This window comes from Hylobates moloch, unplaced genomic scaffold, assembly GCF_009828535.3.
Source record: "Hylobates moloch isolate HMO894 unplaced genomic scaffold, HMol_V3 SCAFFOLD_15, whole genome shotgun sequence".
Lineage (NCBI taxonomy): Eukaryota > Metazoa > Chordata > Mammalia > Primates > Hylobatidae > Hylobates > Hylobates moloch.
In genome coordinates, this window is record NW_026652290.1 from 10,495,240 (window position 1) to 10,519,914 (window position 24,675).

General features: G+C 38.2%; 1 protein-coding gene across 1 annotated transcript in view; it reads right to left on the minus strand.

Moving 5' to 3' along the window:
- The window catches only part of ALMS1 (ALMS1 centrosome and basal body associated protein), a 161,781-nt gene that overhangs the window by 79,564 nt on the left and 57,542 nt on the right, over nt 1-24,675 (minus strand). Inside the window, exons 5-6 of the mRNA XM_058428814.1 lie at nt 16,945-17,186; nt 1,730-1,855 (exon numbers count right to left, since the gene is read on the minus strand). Of these exons, the coding sequence (XP_058284797.1) occupies nt 1,730-1,855; nt 16,945-17,186 (368 nt within the window). The remainder of the gene's footprint in view (nt 1-1,729; nt 1,856-16,944; nt 17,187-24,675) is intronic.

The following is a 24,675-nucleotide window of genomic DNA, read 5'->3' on the forward strand; positions in this document are numbered from 1 at the left end:
TGTCTTGCTCTTGGCCCCAAACTCTAATTGGCTCCTCTCATAGCTATAGATGTACAACATATTCATAGATAATGGCGAGGAATTAGAACAATTCCTAGGCTTTCATCCAGTGTAGGTCTACTGGTCTAAGAAAGGATTATTTTCTATTCCCAACTTCCTCACTCTCAGAATAGATGAAGAACATGAAAAAACAATCTCAAGTGTGTATGGCAACTAGATCTCTTTTTGTCGTACTGATGCTTACAGTACTTTATTACAGAAACTATATTTCTCAGGATACAGTGTGCCAGTCCTGAGTCATTTTCTCCTCCCATCATCTACACTGTTCAATCTTTCTCTAAGTTAATTTCTCCAACCAGACGGAAGTGTTAGTGATGTATATCGATAGCAGGACACTGGAGGCCTCAGAAAATACTGGCACATCTGACCAGGTTTCTATGGTTTACAGACATTCTGTCTTCTGAACTATGAGTAAATGGGATAGAAGATTTTCCTACCTACAATCAATTAAGTGAGCTTGTTTTCTTTCTGGTAGCCATTAACAGTGTTTTTAAAACCATAGCCTTGCAAGGAGTAAACATTTCTTCATTTATGGCTATAAACTTAACAATCTTAACTTCTGGTGAGTATTTTTGTGGTTCTTTTTTTTCAATGCCATCATTGTGGGAAATTAGGCGAGGTTATATCAGAGGCTTTAATGCAGTTACTATCAGAAGCTAGTTTGGTTCTCTTTCATATAAAAGTAACAAAAATGTCTGCCTAAGACCAGGAGCAACTTCTCCTTTCTTTGTAATTTCTATACATATAATGATATTTATAGACAATCATGGAAAAAACAATTTGTCTAAAGTGAACCAAGTCACATCCTGTCAACAACTCAAAATACTGTCCCACCAATCAAAACCCTACACCACACCAACTCTGCACCCTTAACTTAAAATCTCCACAGGAAATATTTATCTAGTGCCTCCATGGTGTATTATTCATTTCCTAACTCTGCAGCTCTTCTGTAGTGGATTCACAGGGATGCTGCAGGATAGTTTAAAATTCTAGGAAAAGGACAGTGATAAACTACTAGCTCAAGGTCAAAGTGTCAACATCAGATAGTGCTATGTTCCTTTCAATGCTGTTGTGCTTGGCAAAAGCTGGATTTTTGGCAGCTGCTGTAATAAAAAGCAGAAAATAAAAGGGTTCAATCTCATCTCATGGTTTGGGAAGTTGCACAGTGTCCAACAGCTACACATATGTCATTAGTAAGTAATCACTGTTATTTATGAACAAATTCTTTTTTCAAAAATCAAAACCAAAAATAAATAACAAATTTGTTAAATTAGTTGTTAGAGGAAAACAATTAGTATTTATGTCCTAATTCCTTAGTTGCTATTTGAAAAAAATAATTGCTTATTATATATAAAGCGGAGAAAATAAATCAATGAAACAATAAGGGTACTGTGAACCAAGAAAGCTTAGAAACTTTGCCCTAGACGGAGCCCACTAACCCAAATAATGATCCATACAATTTCCTTCATCAAATATTTATAAATGCTTATATGTATATAATATATCTGATCAAATAACTCACCTATCTGAACCAGAGATCAAGGTATGAAAAGTTCCATATTTCACTGAAAAATTAAAGAGCACTGGACTTTTGTCACTCCAGAATCAACTAGCCAATACACAAATAAAATATCAAATAATAAAACTTTGAATAATTTCTGCATAATACCTGAATGGGAGCTTTCAACGGTGGTATCTGATTTGGAATCCGGAGATGGAGGAATTTGTCTTAATTGTGGAACATAATACATCTTCCTACTACCAGAAGGCTTATATGGCAATAATAAAGGCTGGCCTAAGGAGGTAAAAATCAGAACAATTAATATGAAAAACATTTGTTAATTCATTGAACAAATATGGAATGCCTTCTATGTTTCAGGCAGTGTTCATGACTTTTGGAATTTATGAGTGAACAAAGAGAAATTTATCTCTGCCTTCAAGAAGAATGAGAATTCTAGAGGAGGAAAATATACAGTAAATAATTAACATACTAAATGAGTAAATTGTCTAGCATTTTAATAAATTATAAGTGATACAGGGAAAATATAAAAATGCTGAAGGTAATTAGGAATACAGGAGAAATTGGGGTTTAAATGCAGGGGAAACAGTTTAAGTAGGATGGTAGGGATAGGTTTCATTGAGATGACTTTTTAGCAATCCATTCCATATATAGATGACTCTAACTAAAAAACATCTTATCTTACATTGAACCCTAACCTGGTCATAATTAAGCCCTTATACTGGTCTTATTCTGCTTCCAGAGTCATAGACAATAAGTCTAATTCTCATCTATGTGACAGGGCTTCAAAACATAGTTTCCAGTGCAAGAGTATGAATTTTCAATATTAAGAAAATACATAAAAGTAAAAATTACAAGATCCTACCACTCAAGGATAATTATTGTTAACATTTTAATGTATAACTTACCGATCTTTTCCTGTTTTTTATTTGTTTACAAAGTTGTCTGCATATAGTATGCATAATTTGAAATTCAGTTTTTCTACTTTCTATTTATAATAAAAATATTCATTTTACTTCTCATTCTTCATATTTTTATGGTTATACCACAGATTAAATACAGTCAACTCTTAGCCTAATGTTGAAAATGCAGGTTGTGTTAAAATGTTCAATTACAAAGAATTCTGTGAATAAAGATTTTCCCGTTTATACTTATTCTCCCCCATCACCCACCCGAGGTAAATTCTTTTTACAAAGTGAAAAATTACACCATTCGTGATTTTTTTTTTTGTTTTTTTGAGACGGAGTCTCGCTCTTTCACCCAGGCTGGAGTGCAGTGGCGCGATCTCGGCTCACTGCAGGCTCCGCCCCCCAGGGTTCATGCCATTCTCCTGCCTCAGCCTCCCGCGTAGCTGGGACTACAGGCGCCTGCCACCTCGCCCGGCTAATTTTTTGTATTTTTAGTAGAGACGGGGTTTCACTGTGTTAGCCAGGATGGTCTCGATCTCCTGACCTCGTGATCCACCCGCCTCGGCCTCCCAAAGTGCTGGGATTACAGGCGTGAGCCACCGCGCCCGGCCTCATGATGTTTTTAAAAAAGTACTGACTGCTAAATTGCTTATTAATATGTCTGTGACAATTTAGTCTTCCTCCAACAGCACATGTATAGTCATTAAGAAATGATTAATTGCTAATGGGGTAAATGGAATCTCATTTTAAAAATACGCCCTCATCTTACTATTATGGACTTTTTTTCCTATATACTAGTTTTTCTTTCATGATTGGTAGAAACTGTCAAATATACCCTCATGTCCAACTTCCCTCCCTCCTTACATCTATCCATCTATATACACTTCCAATCTCCCTTACAGCCATGTGTGAACGTACGGGTGACTTTGTTCAGCCCATGGGAAGAGTGCAAGAATATATGAAACTTCCAGGCATTCCAGTAAAGGTATCCCATTAAAGCCCCTCACTTCCTAGATACTGCAGATCATGATAGCTGTAGCAGTTACTCTAGACCCAGAAATGGAAGTCACATTTCCAGAGATGGAAGGATGCCAGAGCCACCAGATATGCAACTCAGCTATCTGCTCTAGACTACTTACCTGTAATTTAGGGTTTCTGTCATAAAATAGCTTATACCACAGCCTAAAGCAGTAAGAAAAGTCTTCCATTCCCAGGAAAGTCTTGGTGATGTGCTGGAATCAGAGCCAGTTGACTTGGGGGTATGCAACCTAGTAAGACACCAGCCAAAATGGCCAAGGGAAGCACTTGTGCCACTCCATACCCAAACCTAGACAGCACAGCTTGCAGCTCCAGGAGAGGGCCTTTCCTTTCACTTGGGAAGACAGAAGATTAAACAGACCTTTGTCTTGCAACCTGGATACCAGCTCAGCCACAGTATGATAGAGATGCCAGGCAGAGTCCTGAGGCCTCCATTCCATGACCTAGTTCCTAGACAACACTTCTAGACACACCCTGGGCCAGAAAGGAACTTGCTGCCTTGCAGGGAAGGACCCAGTCCTGGCAGGATTCATCACCTGCTGACTAAAGAGTACTTGGGTCCTGAATAGTCAGCAGTGGTAGCCAGGCAGTACTCACCTGGGTGAGACTCAGAGATGTGCTTGCTTCAGGTGTGACCCAGCACATTTCCCAGCTACGGTGGCTATAAGGAGAGATTCCCTTTGCTTGAGAAAAGGAGAGGGAAGATTAAATAGGACTTTGTTTTGCAGCTTAGGTGCCAGCTCAGCCACAGAGGGGTAGAGTACAAAGTAAGCTCCAGGAGTTCCTGATTCCAGGTGTTGGCTTGTGGATGGCATTTCTGGACCTGCCCTGGGCCAGAAGGGAGGCCATTGCCCTGAAGTGAGAGTCTCAGGCCTAGAAACATTCACGCAAGCTGACGAAAGAGCCCTTGGGCCTTGAATGAATATCAGTGGTAGGCAGCCAGCAGTCACCACAAGCCTGGGGCAGTGGTGGCCATGGGGAGTGACTCCTCTGTTTGTGGAAAAGAGGAAAGAATAAGAAGAACTTTTTGTCTTGTGGCATGGATGCCAGTTCAGCCACAGCAGAATAAAGCACTAAGGTTTCTGACTTCAGGTCATGGCTCCCAGACAGCAATTCTGGACCCGCCTAGGGCCAGGAGGAAATCGCCACCCTGAAGGAAAGCACACAAGACTGCCTGGCTTTGCCATCTGCTGACTGTAGAGCCCCAGAGCCTTGAACAAACATAGGCAGTATCCAGCAAGTGGTTCCTGTAGACCTCAGGCGTGTTCTGGCTTCAGGTCTGACCTAGAACAGTCCCACTGGTGGTGGCCACAGGGGTGCTTGTGTCACACCAGCTCTAAGCAGCTCAGCACAGAGACAGACTCCATTTCTTTGGGAGAAAGTAAAGGAAAAGAACAAGAGTCTCTACCTGGTAATCCAGAGAATTTTTCTGGATCTTATCAAAAACTTCTGATATGGTTTGGCTCTGAGTACCCAACCAAATCTCATCTCAAATTGTAATCCCCATATGTTGAAGCAGAGACCTGGTGGGAAGTGATTAGATTATGGGTGGGGTTCCCCCACCTTGTTCTCATGATAGTGAGGGAGTTCTCATGAGATTTTGATGATTTAAAAGTGGCAGTTTCCCCAAGCTCTCTTTCTCCTGCTGCCATGTAAGATGTGTCTTGCTTCCCCTTCACCTTCCGCCACGATTGTAAGTTTCCTGAGGCCTCCCCAACCATGTGGAACTGTTAGTCAATTAAACCTCTTTTACTTATAAATTACCCAGTCTCAGGTAGTATCTTTAAAGCAGTGTGAAAATGAATACAAAGAACTGGTGCCAGAAGTGGGGCACTGCTATAAAGATAACCTGAACATGTGGAAGCAACTTGGGAACTGGGTAACAGGCAGAGACTGGAACAGTCTGGAAGGCTTAGAGGAAGACAGGAAGATGTGGGAAAGTCTGGAACATTCTAGAGGCTTACTGAATGGTTTTGACCAAAAGTGCTGACAGTGATATGGACAATGAAGTTCAGGTTGAGGTGGTCTCAGATGGAGATGAGAAACTTGTTGGGAACTGGTGTAAAGGTCACTTTTGCTATGCATTAGCAAAGAGACTGGCAGCATTTTGCCCCTGCCCTGGAGACCTGAACTTGAAAGAAATGATTTAGGGTATCCGGCGGAAGAAATTTCTAAACAGCAAAGTATTCAAGAGGTGACCTGCCTTATTCTGAAAGCATTCAGTTACGTACATTCACAAAGAGAGGGTGTGAAATTGGAATTTATGTTTAAAAGGGAAGCAGGGCATAAAAGTCTGAAAAATTTGCAGCCTGACTATGCAGTAGAAAAGAAAAACCCATTCAAGGAATTCAAGCTGGCTGCAGAAATTTGCATAAGTAACAAGGAGCCAAATGTTAATAGCCAAGACAATGGGGAAAATGTCTCCAGGGCATGTTGGAGATCTTAATGGGAGTCCCTTCCATCACAGGCCTGGAGGCCTAGGAGGGAAAAATGGTTTTGTGGGCCCCGCCTAGGGCCCAGCTGCTCTGTGCAGCCTTGGGACTTGGTGCCCTGTGTCCCAGCTGCTCCAGCTCCATCTGTGGCTAAAAGGGAGGCTCAGGACATTGCTTCAGAGGGTGCAAGCCCCAAGCTTTGGCAGTTTCACGTGGTGTTGGGCCTACAGGTGCACAGAAGACAAGAGTTGAACTTTGGGAGCCTCCACCTAGATTTCAGAGGATATATGAATGCCTAGATGTCCAGGAAGAAGTCTGCTGCAGGGGCAGAGCACTCATGGAGAACCTCTACTAGGGCAATGCAGACTGGTAATGTGAGTTGGAGCCCCCACTAACAGTCCCTACTTGGGCACTCTCTAGTGGAGCTGTGAGAAGAGGGCCACCATCCTCTAGAGCTCAGAATGGTAGATCCACCAACAGCTTGCACTGTGCACCTGGAAAAGCCACAGGCGCTAAACACCAGTTCATGACAGTAGCTGTGGGAGCTGTGGGAGCTGTGCCCTGCAAAACCTCAGGGGTAGAGCTGCCCAAGGCCGTGGGAGCCAACCCCTTGCATCAGCATGCCCTGGATGTATGACATGGAGTCAAAAGAAATTTTGGAGCTTTAAGATTTAATGACTGCCCAGCCAGGTTTCCAACTTGCATGGGGCCTGTAATCCCTTTGTTTTAGCCAACTTCTCCCATTTGGAATGGGACCATTTATCCAATGCCTGTACCCCCACTGTATCTTGGAACTAACTAACTTGTTTTTTATTTTACAGGCTCACAGGCAGAACGGATCTACCTGCCTTGTCTCAGATGAGACTTTGGACTTGGACTTTTGGGTTAATGCTGGAATGAGTTGATTCTGGGGGACTATTGGGAAGGCATGATTGGTTTTTAAATGTGAAAAGGACATGAAATTTGGGAGGGGCTAGGGGTGGAATAATATGTGTCCCTAGCCAAATCTCATCTCAAATTGTAATCCCCACATGTTGAGGGAGGGACCTGGTGGGAGGTGATTGGATCATGGGGGCAGTTTCTCTCATGCTGTTCTTGTGATAGTGAGGGAGTTCTCCTAAGATCTTGATGGTTTTAACGTGGCACTTATCCCTGAGCTCTCGCTCTCTCCTGCCACCATGTAAGACGTGCCTTGCTTTCCCTTCACCTTCTGCCATGATTGTAAGTTTCCTAAGGCCTCCCCAGCCATGCAGAACTGAGTCAATTGAACTCCCTTTCTTTATAAATTAACCAGTTTCAGGTAGCATACTTATAGCAGTTTGAAAATGGACTAATACAGCCTCCAAGGTGGTACCTCTACAAGTCTGCAAGAGTCACAGTGTTACCAGGCTTGAGGTGCCCCCTAATGGAGATATGGCTACAGTGACCAAAAACTCAGACCATAACACCCAACTCCCTTTGAATTCCTTGAAAGCATTCCCAAGAAGGATGGGTATAAACAAAAGTCAGACTGTGAAGACTACAATAAATACCTAATTCTTCAATGCTCAGACACCAACAAATATCCACAAGCTTCCAGACCATCTATGAAAACGTGACCTCACCAAATGAACTAAATATGACACTAAAAACCAATCCTGGAGAAACAGAGATGTGGAACCTTTCAGAAAAAGAATTCAAAAATATCTGTTTTGGCTGGGTGCAGTGGCTCACGCCTATAATTCCAACACTTTGGGAGGCCGAGGCGGGCAGATCACCTGAGGTCGGGAGTACGAGACCGGCCTGGCCAACATGGTGAAACCCCATCTCTACTAAAAACACAAAAATTAGCCAGGTGTGGTGGCACACCCCTGTAGCCCCAGCTACTCGGGAGGGTGAGGCAGGAGAATTGCTTGAACCCAGGGGGCAGAGGCTGCAGCGAGCTGAGACTGCACCACTGTACTCCATCCTCGGTGACAGAGCAAGAGTCCATCTCAAAAAAAAAAAAAAAAACTGCTTTGGGGAAACTCAAAGAAATTCAAGATAACACAGAGAAAGAACTCAGAATCCTATAAGATAAATTTAACAAAAAGACTGAAATAATTAAAAAGAATCAAGCAGAAATACTGGAGTAGAAAAATACACCTGACACACTAAAGAATGCATCAGACTCTCTTAACAGCAAAATTGATTAAACACAGTGAGCTTGAAGACAGGCTATTTGAAAATACAGTCAGAGGAGACAAAAGAAAAAAAGGAATAAAAAAGAATAAAGCATGCCTACAGGATTTAGAAAATAGCCTCAAAAGGGCAAATCTAAAATAAAAAATAAAAAACAGTAGACTAAATCCTCCTATCCAAAGACATACAGTGGTTGAATGAATGCATAAAAAAACAAGACCCAACCATCTATTTCCTACAAGAAACACAATTAACCTCTAAAGACCACGAATAGACTAAAAATAAAGGGATGGAAAAAGATATCCCACGCAAATAGAAACCAAAAGAGAGGAAGAATAGCTATACTCGTATCAGACAAAATAGACTTTAAGACAAAAAGTATAAAAACAGACAAAGAAGGTCATTATCTAATGATAAAGAGGTCAATTCAGCAAGAGGATGTAACAACTGTAAATATATATGGACTCAACACTGGAGTACCCAGATATATAAAGCAAGTATTCTTACAGCTAAAGAGAGAGATAGAACCTAACACAATAATAGCTGCAAACTTCAACATCCCGCTTTCAGTATTGGACAGATCATCCAGACAGAAAAATCAACAAAGATACATTGAATGGACCTAATAGATATTTACAGAACATTTCATCCAACGGCTGCAGAATACACATTGTTCTCAGCACATGGATCATTCTCAAGGATAGGTCATATTTTAGGCCACAAAACAAGTGTTCAAAAATTCAAAAATAATTGTAATTATATCAAGTCATTTCTCTGATCACAATGAAATAAAACTAGAAATCAATAACGAGAGGAACTTTGGAAACTATACAAAAGCATGGAAATGAAATAATGTTTCTGAATGACCAGTGGGTCAATGAAGAAATCAAGAAAGAAATTTATAAATTTCTTGAGACAAATGATAATGGAAATACAACATACCAAAACCTATGGGATACAGCAAAAGCAGTACTAAAAGGAAAGTTTATAGGTATAAGCACCTACATTAAAAAAACATAGAAAAACTTCAAATAAACAACCTAACAATGTATGCTAATGAACTAGAAAAGAGAAAATGAAATCTATAATTAGTAGAAAAAAAGAAAGATCAGAGCAGAAATACATAAAATTGAAATGAGAAAAACATCACAAAAGATCAATGAAACAAAAAGTTTGTTTGCTGAAAAGATAAACAAAATCGACAAACCTTTAGCCAGATTAAGAAAAACAGAGAGAAGACTCATGTAAATAAAATAAGAGATTAAAAAAGGCGACATTACAACCTATACCACAGAAATTTAAAGGATGATGAGACACTACTATGAGCAACTTTACACCAATAAATTGAAAAAGCTAGAAAAAAAATTCCTAGAAACATACAACTGATCAACCAGGAAGAAATCCAAAATCAAAAGAGACCAATAACAAGCAACAAGGTCAAAGTTGTAATAAAAAGTCTCCCAGCAAAGAAAAGCCGAGGACTCAATGGCTTAACTGCTGAATTGTACCAAATATTTAAAGAAGAACTAATACCAATCCTACTCAAACTATTCCAAGAAATGGAAGAGGAGAGAATACATCCAAACTCCTTCTACAAGACCAGTAAACCAAAGACACATCCAAAAAAAAAAAAAAAGAAAAAGAAAAGAAAACTACAAGCCAACCTCCCTCATGAATATTGATGCAAAAATCCTCAACAAAATACTAGCAAACCAAATTCAACAACACATTAAAAAGATCATTCATCATGACCAAGAAGGATTCATCCCAGGGATGCAAGGATGGTTTAACATATGCTAATCAATCAATGTGATGCCTCATATCAACAAAATGGAGGACAAAAACCACATGATCGTTTCAATTGACGCTGAAAAAACATTTCTTAAAATTCAACATCTCTTTGTGATAAAAACCCTCAAAAAACTGGGTATAGAGAACACATACCTCAACATAATAAAAGCCATATATGACAGACCCACAGCTAGTATCATACTGAATGGGGAAGAAACTGAAAGCCTTTCCTCTAAGATGTGGAACATGACAAGGATGCCTACTTTCAAAACCATTATTCAACACAGCACTGGAAGTCCTAACTCGAGCAATCGGACAAGAGAAAGATAGAAAGGAGATCCAAATTGGAAAGGAAGAAGTCAAATTATCCTTGTTTGCAGATGATACAATCTTATATTTGTAAAAACCTAGAGCATCCACAATCAATAAATTCAGTAAAGTTGCAGAATACAAAAATCAACATACAAAAATCAGTTCACATTTCTATATGTCAACAGCAAACAATGTGAAAACGAAATTTAAAAAGTAATCCCATTTACAATAGCCACACATAAAATCAAATACCTAGCAATTAACCAAAGAAGTGAAAGATCTCTATAAAGGAAACTATAAAACACTGATGAAAATAATTGAAGAGGACAACAAAAAAATGGAAAAATATTCCATGTTCACGAATTAGAAGAATCAATATTGTTAAAATGTCCATACTACCTAAAGCAATCGGTATTCCACTGAATCTGTATTCAAGGCAATCCCTATCAAAATACTAATAACATTCTTCACAGATATAGAAAAAATCCTAAAATTTATATGGAACCACAAAAGACCCAGAATAGACAAAGCTATCCTAAGCATAAAGAATGAAACTGGAAGAATCACAATACCTAACTTCAAATTATACTACAATACTATAGTAACCAAAACATCATGGTACTGGCTTAAAAACAGGCACATAAACCAATGAAACAGAACCAGAGAACCCAGAAACAAATCCACACACCTACAGTGAACTCATTTTCGACAAAGGTGCCAAGAACATACACTGGGAAAAAGACAGTCTCTTCAACAAATGGTGCTGGGAAAACTGGTTATCTACATGCAGAAGAATAAAGCTAAACCTCTATCTTTCACCATATACAGAAATCAAATCAAAATGGATTAAAGACTTAAATGTAAGACCTCAAGCTATGAAACTACTAGAAGAAAACACTGGGAAAACTCTCTAGGACATTAAAGATTAGCGAAGATTTCTTGACTAATACCCCACATACACAGGCAACCAAAGCAAAAATGGACAAATGGGATCACATTATGTTAAAAAGCTTTCACATGGCAAAGGAAACAACAGTGAAGAGACAAACCACAGAATAGGAGGAAACATTTGCAAACTATCCATCTGACAAGTGATTAGTAGCCATAATGTATAAAGAACTGAAACAACTCTACAGGAAAAAAAACTAATAATCCAATTTAAAAATGGGCAAAAGATCTGGACAAACATTTCTCAAAAGAAGACATATAAATGGCAAACAGGCATATGAAAAGGTGCTCAACATCAGTGATCATCAGAGAAATGCAAAGCAAAACTACAATGAGATACCATCTCACCCCAGTTAAAATGGTTTTATTCAAAAGATATACAACAACAAATGTTGGCAAGAATGTGCAGAAAAGGGAACTCTTGTACACTGTTGCTGGGAATGTAAATTAGTACAACCACTACAGAGAACAGTTAGTTTGTAGATTCCTCAAAAAACTACAATTAGAGCTAACATATGATCCAGCAATCCCACTGCTAGGTATATAACCAAAATAAAGTAAATCAGTATGTCAAAGAGATAACTCTGCACTCCATGTTTACTGCAGCACTGTTCACAATAGCCAAAATTTAGAAGCAACCTAAGTGTCCATCAATAGATTAATGGATAAATTAATCTATTACATATACACAAAGGCAGTACATATACACAATGGAATACTATTCAGCCATAAAAAATAATGAGATCCTGTCATTTGCAGCAACATGGATGAAATTGGAGGTCATTATATAAAGTGAAATAAGCCAGGCACAGAAACAAACTTGACATGTTCTCACTTACTTGTGGGATCTAAAAATTTAAACAACTGAATTCATGGACACACATGAGAGAGAAAGAAGGCTAACAGAGGCTGGGAAGGGTAGTGAGCAGTGTGGGGAAAGTGAGGATTGTTAATGGGTATAAAAATATAGTTAGATACAATCAGTAAGACATAGTATTTGATAGCACAACAGGGTCTACAGTCAATAATTCATTGTACATTTTAAAATAACCAAAAGACAGCTAGGCATGGTGGCGCACATCTGTAATCCAGCACTTTGGGAGGCCGAGGCGGGCAGATCACTTGAGATCAGGAGTTCGAGACCAGCCTGGCCAACATGGTGAAACCCCATCTTTACTAAAAATACAAAAATTAGCCGGGCATGGTGGCGGGTGCCTGTAATCCCAGCTACTCAGAAGGCTGAGGCAAGAGAATTGCTTGAACCAAGGAGGCAGACGTTGCAGTGAGCTGAGATCATGCCACTGTACTCCAGCCTGGGTGACAGAGCAAGACTCCATCTCAAAAAAAATAAATACATAAAAAATAAAATAAAATAACCAAAATAATATAACTGGATTGTTAACACAAAGAATGGATAAATGCTTGAGGTGATGGATATCCCATTTACCTTGACGGGATTATTATACACTGTATGCCCATATCAAAATAGCTCATGTACCTCATAAATATCTATGTCAACTATATACCCAGAAAAATTAAAAATAAAAATAAATTTGTAAAGATAAATTAAGCAGTTCAAAACAACAGTTCCATTAGAACTTTGTGCAGAATTAGAGTATAAATTTATGTGGGAATAAATGATATTTTTACAATATTCAGCCTTCCATTCTAGAATCATACCTTTCTTTTAATTTAGTCAATTATTATTTTCTATCTTTACAAAAAGGATTAGTGTTTCCTGCATTAGGTCATTTAAAATTTTTGTTTAGGTTATTTCTGAGCATTTCATAGGGTTGTATTGCTCATATGATTATGAATTTTCAATGTAGCTACCATTTCTCATGGCCAAACGCCTCCAGCTCCTTCCATTTATCCTTATTCTTATAGACCACGGTTTTCTCTTATATCCTGTAACCATTTCTAGATGGACTCCTAGTTGCTCATCTCTAGTTAATAAAACCCAAAATCCTCTAGACTGATTCTGATTGTCCTGGAGTAGAATGAGCTCTCCTTCTCTGGAAACAATAATCTTTTCTTTTTTTGGTGGGGAGCAGGGAAGGAGTCTCATTCCGTCGCCCAGGCTGGAGTGCACTGGCACGATCCCTGCTTACTGCAACCTCCACCTTCCGGGTGCAAGCAATTCTCCTGCCTCAGTCTCCCGAGTAGATGGGATTACAGGCACGTGCCACCATGCCCGGTTAATTTTTGTATTTTTAGTAGAGATGAGGTTTCACCATGTTGGCCAGGCTGGTCTCAAACTCCTGACCCCAAGTGATCCACCCTCCTCAGCCTCCCAAAGGGCTGGGATTACAGGTGTGAGCCACCACGCCTGGCCAGAAACAATAATCTTTATATTACTTAGAACTGTGTCACCATCCTTGGCAACTCTATCATTCTGATGACATTTTGGCAATGAATTCCACATTGTTAGTAGCCTGCTTCTAAGGAAGAAACTCACTTCCAAATGAAGGAAATGAGACAAAAAGTTGATGCCTAAAGGGATTTACTGTCCTTATCCATGCCTTATGGACCACAACTATGCTAAACCCAAAAAAATTAATAAATAAATAAAGTGAGTGAGCTATTTACTGAAAAGTGTTATGGCATAAGCTGGGGAACACCACTTTCTGAGTCTATAATGCTTTCTTATGGGATTTGGGATATGCTCTGAACCATAGATGGTACTTGCCTATACCGAGCACCACATAGAACGCATGCATTTGGGAACAAAGAAGTTTTTTAAGAAGTTTTTGCTTTCAACCTTTGTGACTATGAGTGTTGTTAGATGGAAGATCTTAGAAATAAGAAAGGGACAATTCTACCAGGGACGGGAGCCACCTAGCTACTTAACATTTTTTATATCACGAAAGCAAAACATACAGCAGCTTACAGATTGCTGACTAAATCTGTGATTGACCTGAATTATCCAGAAGAAATAAGGTTACTTTTAAAAAGGAGTATGATTAACACCTAGAGGTATTAATTTCTATCACTGGGCATGGCAAAGTGACCTCTAAAGAAAGTCCAGTCAAGAAATTAATTAAAAATGACCTTGGCCAGGCACAGTGGCTCACGCCTGTAATCCCACCACTTTGGGAGCCCGAGGTGGGCGGATCACGAGGTGAAGAGATCAAGATCATCCTGGCCAACATGGTGAAACTCCATCTCTACTAAAAATACAAAAATTAGCTGGGCGTGGTGGTGCGCGCCTGTAGTCCCAGCTACTTGGGAGGCTGAGGCAGGAGAATCCTTGAACCCAAAAGGTGCAGGTTGCAGTGAGCCAAGATCATGCCACTGCACTCCAACCTGGAGATAGAGCGAGACTCCATCTCAAAAAAAAAAAAAAAATGGACCTCAACCTTAGTCTGAGACAACTTAGGAATATTTGTACCACTCTATCAGGCAAAAAGAAAAAAGAAAAAAAAAAGCTGTAGCCTCCAATTCTATTTGGTCGTTCCCATAGTTATTGTTAGAATACTTATTTATTAATTTTCTTTCTCCATCGGTATATATTAAGCTTGATAGCAATGGCTGAATATGCCATGCAGTTCACAGGGTTGGAGAAAATTAACAGCAACGATTGGACAAAATGACAATGGACCCAGAGCAGAAATGACTATCACATGGGGATGGACCTGAGACAAATAAAGAACTTTTTGAAGTTCTCCAAAACTTTGTTTTGGATGCAGTAGTCTTAAGGTTACACTGGACTGCCTGTCTAGGGGAAGAAGTGAATACATAGCAAATAATGGCTGCTTCTGGGAAAGGAAAAAAGCACTGGAGAGGGGTAGAGGAACTTGTTAATTCAGACTAATGGGTAAGTAGTCATGTAGTTAACATACGATTCTTTGTACCTTAAAATGTTTTGTACAAAAAAAAAAAAAAAAAAAAAAAACCTCATAAAATTTTACTTTTGACCCACAGTGTTGAAAACAACACTTATTACTAAACCAAATAATATCGATTCTTTGATAAAAAGTTTATATGAACCATAAATCATGGCCTCTATAAATTGATCCATTTGATGACAGTAGAAGTTTAAAATATGCTTTTTTTTTGAAACGGAGTCTCGCTGTGTCGCCCAGGCTGGAGTGCAGTGGCATGATCTCGGCTCACTGCAAGCTCTGCCTCCTAGGTTCATGCCATTCTCCTGCCTCAGCCTCCCAAGTAGCTGGGACTACAGGTGCCCGCCACAGTGCCCGGCTATTTTTTTTTTTTGTATTTTTAGTAGAGACGGGTTTTCGTAGAGACATTGTGTTAGCCAGGATGGTCTCGATCTCCCGACCTTGTGATCTGCCCACCTCGGCCTCCCAAAGTGCAGGGATTACAGGCGTGAGCCACCACACGCTGCTTTTATAGTTGTTTCCTCTCGTGTTTCTGCCACCACCATGAGAACACCACACTCTAGGATAGCTATTGACCCATTAGCCTGAGTCTCAGAAAGAAGTATCTGGAACAGACCCAAACCATTTCTGCAGCTTACAGCCAGCCCAACCAAAGTTCAATTGACCCATAAGCCTGTGAGTAAGAAAATCAAATGTCTGCTGTTATAAATCATGGAGATTTTTTAGGTTGTTTGTTATACTGTATCACTGTAACAACAGGTAACCAACACATAAAGGTGTTCTTTGTGATAATTTATTAAACTATATATATATTTTTGGTATGCTTTAATTTCACAAGAAAAATGTTCAAGAATTATAATCATCTTAGTATATAAATGCACTTACTTAAATTCAATGCAATTTAAATGCTGAACCAAACAATTTTCTTTACATTTAGGTATATTCCATCTATATGTGTAGATGGACAAGTTTTTTGTATAAGTAGAGAAACTTAAGATGTACTTTGAATAGATTTGTCCAAAATAGTAAATATTTTAAAAATAAGTAAAGTCTCCATCTTCATTTGGGGAAGAATGGAAACTTAATTGTTAATTTTCCTGCTACTTACCCAAAAAAGAAAATAATTTACAATTTGCTCTAATTCTAAATGTTATATGGTACTATCAAAATATCACTGAAACTATAGCATATAAAACACTCTAAATGTTCACCTTATGGTACAGACTGCTACCTATTCACCAAAATCCATTTCTTCTTCATTTTGGAAAACACAGCTAAACCACATTCCTGGCCAGCGGAAAGTGATTTGGGTTACTTCCAGACCTGACCTGTAAACATCTCCTATATGTGCTCCTCCATGCTTTTTGTTCCTTCCAGTTGACCATGAAGGTAAATCCAACATAACCTTGGGTTATGTATTTTAAAGAAAACAGAGCAAGAAGACAACCTGGGTCTCTGGCGATTGCTTTATAAGTAAGAGATAAACTGCTATTGTGTTTGCACTGTCACATGTTTATGCATCTATTTGTTATAGTATTTAGTATATACATACTCTCTCTATATACACACTATATAGTAATAACATTACTATAATACAAGATAATTTATCTGCCCTTTTAAAAGCAGACCTCAATTACTTTCAAGTTGTTATGAACTACTTGCATTTTTATTTCAAATACGATGAGACAAAAATAAGTTTTAACCACAAATGGCATGAGTTCTACATGTTAACTCTGCTAGAAATTAAGATAAAATATAATAAATCATATTCCCTTGACAGCTATGCAAATAAAAGACAGATATAATCATATGGACCCTAATTCTTAAATTAAAATTAGGTTTTCTGACTAGAAAGACACAACCACAAATTTCTAAGATAACTACACAAAAGAGCTGGTCTAACAATCTAAAATGCAATCACATTCTCTTACCATCTGTGCCACGAGAAAAAGTAACCTGTTGGACTGAAGATGATGAGGCAAACTTGACAGGAGCTTTGCATAGCTTCTGGTTACCAGGCTCTATAATTTCATGTCCACCATCTTCAGCATTAATAAAAATCTCAGATGAAAATAGGGTCTTTTCTGGACTTTCTGTTGTTATCTGAGTGACTGCATCAGATGACAATTTTTCAGAGAAGGCAGAAAGTGGAGTCTTCATCTTCTCTGGTAATCTGACCAAAAAAGAGAAGGAATACAGCAGGTTATATCCTTGGTCTATTAGAGACTGAAATCTCTTTCCAAAAGTGGTTTCAAGGAATATTTAAGTAGCTATAGGAATATATTGTGGACACATCAATGTCAAACATTATTAAGGTAAAATTTCAGCAGTACCCTTTACTTTGTTTGATACAATGTTATCACACGTTTACTTTTATCTTAAAACCTACTTTCAATTTAGAATGTTAAATTATATAATTTAGTTGAGGAAATGCTATTTTTCAGCTGAATTGAAAATACATTTTTTTTAAATTACTGGATGTCCACTATAAATTAGGGGACTGTGCTAAATACACACAGTGTACAAAGATAAACAAGAAACAGAGCATTCTGTCAAGGAGTTCTGGAAGAACCAGGAGTTTTTAAGGTTGTAGTTATATCTTGAGATCATAGGGAATTAATATTAAAACAGAGTGGAGCAAGTAAATAATTGAATACATAAATAATTGGAAAGAAGCAGTAAATTTTGCTTTAAGAAGAAGTCCAGATAACAGATGTGAATACCTCCCATCAAAGAAGGTTAAGCTTAATCTTCCCCTCCTCCTTTGTGTATGCACTGAACTGAGTGACTGGATTTCAAAAAACAGAATATAAGAAGGAAGAAATAGTAACTTATTTCCATCCTGGAGACACCTAGCAAGCACTGCCTTATCCAAGTGATCAGTTAACATCACCAGTGATGATGTGGATACCACATATGCAACCTAGACAATACCATTCCAGACACAGGAACGGGCAATTTCATGATGAAGACACCAAAAGCAATTGCAACGAAAGCAAAAACTGACAAGTGGGATCTAATTAAACATAAGAGCTTCTGCACAGCAAAAGAAAAATTATCAATAGAGTAAACAGACAACCTATAGAATGGAAGAAAATATTTGCAAACTATGCATCTGATAAAGGTCTAGTATCCAGCATTTACAAGGAACTTAGTGGGCAAAGGACATGGCAGATACTTTTTAAAAGAAGATATATATGCGGCCACCACGCATATGAAAAAAGCTCAGTATCACTGATTACATAAATGCAAATCAAAACAACAATGAGATACCATTTCACATCAATCAGAATGGCTGTTATAAAAAAGTCAAAATATAACAGATGCTGTCAAGGTTGCAGAGAAAAGGGAGTGGTTATACACTGTTTGTGGGAGTGTAAATTAGTTCAACCATTGTAGAAAGCAGTGTGGCAATTCCTCAGAGAGCTAAAACCAGAACCATTTGACCCAGCAATCCATTGCTGTGTACATAACCAAAGAAATATGTATCATTCTACCATAAAGACACATGCACACAAATGTCCATTATAGTACTATTCACAATAACAAAGACATGAATCAACCTAAATGCCCCATAAATGACAGACTGGATAAAGAAAATGTGGTATACTTACACCATAGAATACTATGCAGCCATATAAAAGAACAAGATCATGTCTTTTGCAGAACATGGATGGAGCTGGAGGTCATTATCCTTAGCAAACTAATGCAGGAACGAAAACCAAATACTGCATCCTCACATCTATAAGTGGGAGCTAAATGATGAGAACTCATGGACACAAAGAGGGGAACAACAGACACTGGGGCCTACTTGAGGGTGAAGTGACAGGGGAGACAAACAAAAAAAAAAAACTACCGGGTACCAGGCTTAGTACCTGGGTGACGACATAATCTGTAAACAAACCCCCACGACACAAGTTTACCTACAGAACAAACTGGAACATGTACCCCCTGAACCTAAAAGTTTAAAAATAAAAAATAGGTCAGGTGCGGTAGCTCACGCCTGTAATCCCAGTATTTTGGGAGGCCGAGGTGGGTGGATCACCTGAGGTCAAAAGTTCGAGACCAGCCTGGCCAACATGGTGAAACCCCATCTCTACTAATAATACAAAAATTAGCCAGGTGTGGTGGTGCATGCCTGTAATCCCAGCTACTCAGGAGGCTGAGGCAGGAGAATCGCTTGAACCCAGGGGGCAGGGGTTGCAATGAACCGAGATTGTGCCATTGCACTCCAACTTGGGCGACAAGAGCGAAACTCTGTCTCCAAAAAAATAAAAATAAAACGAAAAAAAAAAGATGTTAACAACAGGAGAAGCTAGGAGAGAGGTATAAGGAACTCTATTATATGTGTATCTTTTCTGTAACTTTAAAATTACTTGAAAATAAGGCCTGGCACAGTGGCTCACACCTGTGATCCCAGTTCTTTGGGAGGCTGAGGCAGGAGGATCACTTGAGCCAAGGAGTTAGAGGCCACCCTGGGCAATGTGGCAAGACGGTCTCTATAAAACATAAAAAAAATAGGCACAGTGGCATGCGCCTATAGACCCAGCAACTGAGGAGGCTGAGGCAGGAGGATTGCTTGAGACCAAGAGTTCGAGGCAGCAGTGAGCTATGACTGCACCACTGTACTCCAGAGCCTGGGTAACAGAGCAAGACCTTGTCTCTATAAGAAAAAAAAAAAAAAAGAATAAAACTTTCAAAAAATCACTTGAAAATAAAGTTTCAAGAAAAGAGAATAATGTTGTATTGTATTAGAGTAATATCTAGAATACATCACAAAAGTAGAACTTTTGAGTCTCTACCATACTCCTACCATTCACTAATTGAAAAGGACAATTATGAGAAAAGAAAAAAAGGTCAATTTCTCTTATGAACATAAATACAAAAATCCTAAACAAAATGTTAGACAACAAAATGTAATGCATGTGTGCGTATGCTGTGTGCTTGCTCTCATTTTACACACACATACATTTGTGTGTAGTTGAATCTCTACCATGATAGTTTACCCCAGGAATGCAAGGTGAGTTAACATAAAAAAAAAAAAGTGATTAACCACCTCAACAGAATAAAGGAGAAACACACATGACCATATCAATATAGGCAGAGACAGCATTTAATAAAACTCAGTAACTATGCGTGACAAAAACTCATAGCAAAGAGAAACTACAAAAAACCCTAAACCAATCATTGTTTTACAGTAGAATGTTGAGAATATTGCCTGTGAGATTAGGAACAAAATAAGGATGCCAACTCTCACCACTTCTATTCAATATTTTAGTAAAGGTGTTAAATGGTATTAGCAGTAAGGCAGGAAAAAAGAAGAGGTATGGATAAGAAAGGAAGAAATAATAGTTACTTTTCATATTTGATAATTGTGTACATAGAAAAATCCAAAAGAATCTACATGTAACTTACTAGGATGTAAGTAATTTTTTAGAAAAGTTGCAAGACACAAGATCAAATTTTTAAAAGTCCATTAGATTTTTCTTTATCATGGAAGTTATATTCTCTGATGGCCAGTGATGATGAGCATTTTTTCATGTGTTTTTTGGCTGCATAAATGTCTTCTTTTGAGAAGTGTCTGTTCATATCCTTTGCCCACTTTTTGATGGGGTTGTTTGTTTTTTTCTTGTAAATTTGTTTGAGTTCATTGTAGATTCTGGATATTAGCCCTTTGTCAGATGAGTAGGTTGCAAAAATTTTCTCCCATTTTGTAAGTTGCCTGCTCACTCTGATGGTAGTTTCTTTTGATGTGCAGAAGCTCTTTAGTTTAGTTAGATCCCATTTGTCAATTTTGGCTTTTGTTGCCATTGCTTTTGGTGTTTTAGACATGAAGTCCTTGCCCATGCCTATGTCCTGAATGGTATTGCCTAGGTTTTCTTCTAGGGTTTTTATGGTTTTAGGTCTAACATGTAAGTCTTTAATCCATCTTGAATTAATTTTTGTATAAGGTGTAAGGAAGGGATTCACTTTCAGCTTTCTACATATGGCTAGCCAGTTTTCCCAGCACCATTTATTAAATAGGGAATCCTGTCCTCATTGCTTGTTTTTGTCAGGTTTGTCAAAGATCAGATGGTTGTAGATATGCGGCATTATTTCTGAGGGCTCTGTTCTGTTCCATTGATCTATATCTCTGTTTTGGTACCAGTACCATGCTGTTTTGGTTACTGTAGCCTTGTAGTATAGTTGGAAGTCACGCCATCAGAGAAATGCAAATCAAAACCACAATGAGATACCATCTCACACCAGTTAGAATGGCAATCATTAAAAAGTCAGGAAACAACAGGTGCTGGAGAGGATGTGGAGAAATAGGAACACTTTTACACTGTTGGTGGGACTGTAAACTCATTCAACCATTGTGGAATTCAGTGTGGTGATTCCTCAGGGATCTAGAACTAGAAATACCATTTGACCCAGCCATCCCATTACTGGGTATATACCCAAAGGATTATAAATCATGCTGCTATAAAGACACATGCACACGTATGTTTATTGTGGCACTACTCACAACAGCAAAGACTTGGAACCAACCCAAATGTCCAACAACGACAGACTGGATTAATTAAATGTGGCACATATATACCATGGAATACTATGCAGCCATAAAAAATGATGAGTTCATGTCCTAGGGACGTGGATGAAACTGGAAACCATCATTCTCAGCAAACTATCGCAAGGACAAAAAACTAAACACCGGATGTTCTCACTCATAGGTGAGAATTTAACAATGAGAACACATGGGACACAGGAAGGGGAACATCACACTCCGGGGACTGTTGTGGGGTGGGGGGAGTGGGGAGGGATAGCATTAGGAGATATACCTAATGCTAAATGACGAGTTAATGGGTACAGCACACCAACATGGCACGTGTATACATATGTAACAAACCTGCACATTGTGCACATGTACCCTAAAACTTAAAATATAATAATATTAAAATTAAAAAAAAATAAGTTATAAAATTAAAATATAAAAAGTATGTCATAAAAATAGTACCAAAAATATCAAATACCTAATAAAGTATAATAAAAGATGAAAAACCTTTACATAGAATACTATTGATATATTATAGAGAGAAGTTAAGGGTAATCTAAATGGGTCTTCCATTTCCAAGTAGGATGTAGTAGGATAGATATGATGCAGTAGGTAGCCATATACCATCACTCCTACTTTAACAAACAAACAAAATGAATGAATTATAAAAATCATATTTTTTTTAAAAAAAGTCTTAGAGCTATAGAAGCAATGAGGAAATATTACCAACTACTATGCAAGAGAGAGATATTTGGTGACTCTACGCAAGGGCTTGGTGTAGGTAGTCATAATCTACTGACAAAGAGAAATCACCAAGCTTTTGATGAACATGAAGGCTGTCACGATGGTGTGACATGATGGAATCTAGCAGAATACCCACCTGATTTCCCCCACAAGACATTTCCTGAGTGTTGGGGTGGTATGGGAGGCTGGGGGCTGAGTCAGAGTAATAGACTGAAATCTCACTCATACTCATGGCAAGTCCCACTAGATGGAAAGGCCTGGGACAAACACACATCAGCTCTCCTCCTTAAAACATCTGCCAAATGTTGTACCTGCTTAAGGCAGGGGGCTTAATAACTAATGCTTGAGGGAGGGAACTTTTAAAGGTAAGGAATTAAAGACTCACTAGGCTCTCAGTCAAAAGTCAGAAGGGCCAACCCCAATAAAGGGGCTGAGTCAGAAAAACAGTAAAATTATTTGCAAGAGTACTAATGAAATGAATTTCCCTTGAGAAAGTGTAACTGCAACAAATGCATGACTGGTGTTCCCCTTACAACATTTACCATATTCTAAAGCTGTGAGGGCAAAGAGTCTAAAGAGCTGAGTTCAAACACCTGAAAGCCTGAACTGAGTTCTTACAATATTTAATTGTTGAAAAACCAAAGACCTGTCAGGCTTAAAGCAAAAATTATTTTTTGTATTCCATGTCTTTGCTATTGTGAATAGCAATAATATGATGAATATTGATTATATGTGTTTTTTCGGTAGAATGATTTATTTTGTTTTGGGTATATACCCAGTAACGGGACTGCTGAGTTGAATGGTAGTTCTGTTTTAAGCTCTTTAAGGAATCTCCACAGTTTTCCCCAGTGGCTGAACTATGTTATCTTCCCACCAACAGCATACAAGCCTTCCCTTTGTTCTGCAATCTCACCAACATCTGTTATTTTTTTTACTTTTTATTAATAGTCATTCTGACTAACATGAGATGGTATCTCATTTGGTTTTAATTTGCACTTCTTGAATGATTAGTGATGTGGAACATTTTTTCATATATTTGTTGGCTGCAAGTATGTCTTCTTTTGAGAAGTGTCTGTTCATGTCCTTTGCCCATTTTTTAAATAGGGTTGTTCTTTGCTTGTTGAACTGCTTAAGTTCCTTTCAGATTCTGGATATTAGACCTTTGTTGGATGCACAGTTTGCAAATATTTTGTCCCATTCTGTAGGTTGTTCATTTACTATGCTGATGGTTTCTTTTGTCGTGAAGAAGTTTTTTATTACTGACTCAATTTAGAACTCATTATTGGTCTGTTCGTGATTTCCATTTCTTCCTGGCTCAATCTTGGGAGATTGTATATTTCCAGGAATTTATCCATTTCTTCTAGGTTTCCTAGTTTGTGTGTGAATAGGTGTTTATAATAGTCTCTGAGTGTGTGTGTGTGTGTGTGTGTGTGTGTGTGTGTGTGTGTTTCTGTGAAGTCAGTGATAATGTCACCTTTGTCATTTCTGATTGTACTTATTTTGTCTTCTTTTTTCTTTAACAATTTAGTTAGTGGTCTGTCATCTTGTTTATTCTTTGGAAGAATCAACTTTTGGTTTAGTTAATCTTTTGTATGGATTTTCGCATCTCAATTTCATACAGTTCAGCTCTAATTTTGGTTATTTATTTTCTTCTGTTAGCTTTGGGGTTGGCTTGCTCTTGTTTTTCTAGTCCCTCTAGGTGCAAATATCCTCAATCTCTATTATCCTCTTATTTACAATATCCAACACACAAAACATTATGCAACATATGAAGCAGGAAAAAATGACCAAAAATTGAGAGGAAAAAATAGACATGAAAAACTGAGTTACAGGGGATTTAGCTACTAGTTAGCACAAAAAGACTTCGAAATGGTTATTAATATGTTGAGAGCAAAAGATAAAGGGAAATAGATAAAATATGAAAAATCTCAACAGAAAACTACAATCTATTAAAAAAATGAGTATTTCAGAATAAAAAATACATTATCTAAAATCTGATTCAACTGTAGTAGAAGCAAATAGACGCTGTGTAAAACTAATTTGTAAATTCAAAAAGTCTACAGAAAACTACCAAACATAAAAAGAATGAACAGATGACAGCATAAGAGACTCACGGGGCACAGTCATATAATCCAATACATGTGTAATCTTACTCCTAGGAGAAGAGGGAAGAGTGCAGAAACAATATTTATGAGTTAATGGGTAAGAATTTTCCAAAACAGGTAGAAGACTTAATCTACTGGGTTAAGAAGCTCAGTAAACAGAAAGGAATACTGAAACTCTTTGGGCATCAAAGCCAAACTGCTGAAAATCAAAGGTACAAAAATAAGAATGACACTTGGCCTTTCAACAAAGATAGTAGCTCTTTAAAGTGCTGAAATAA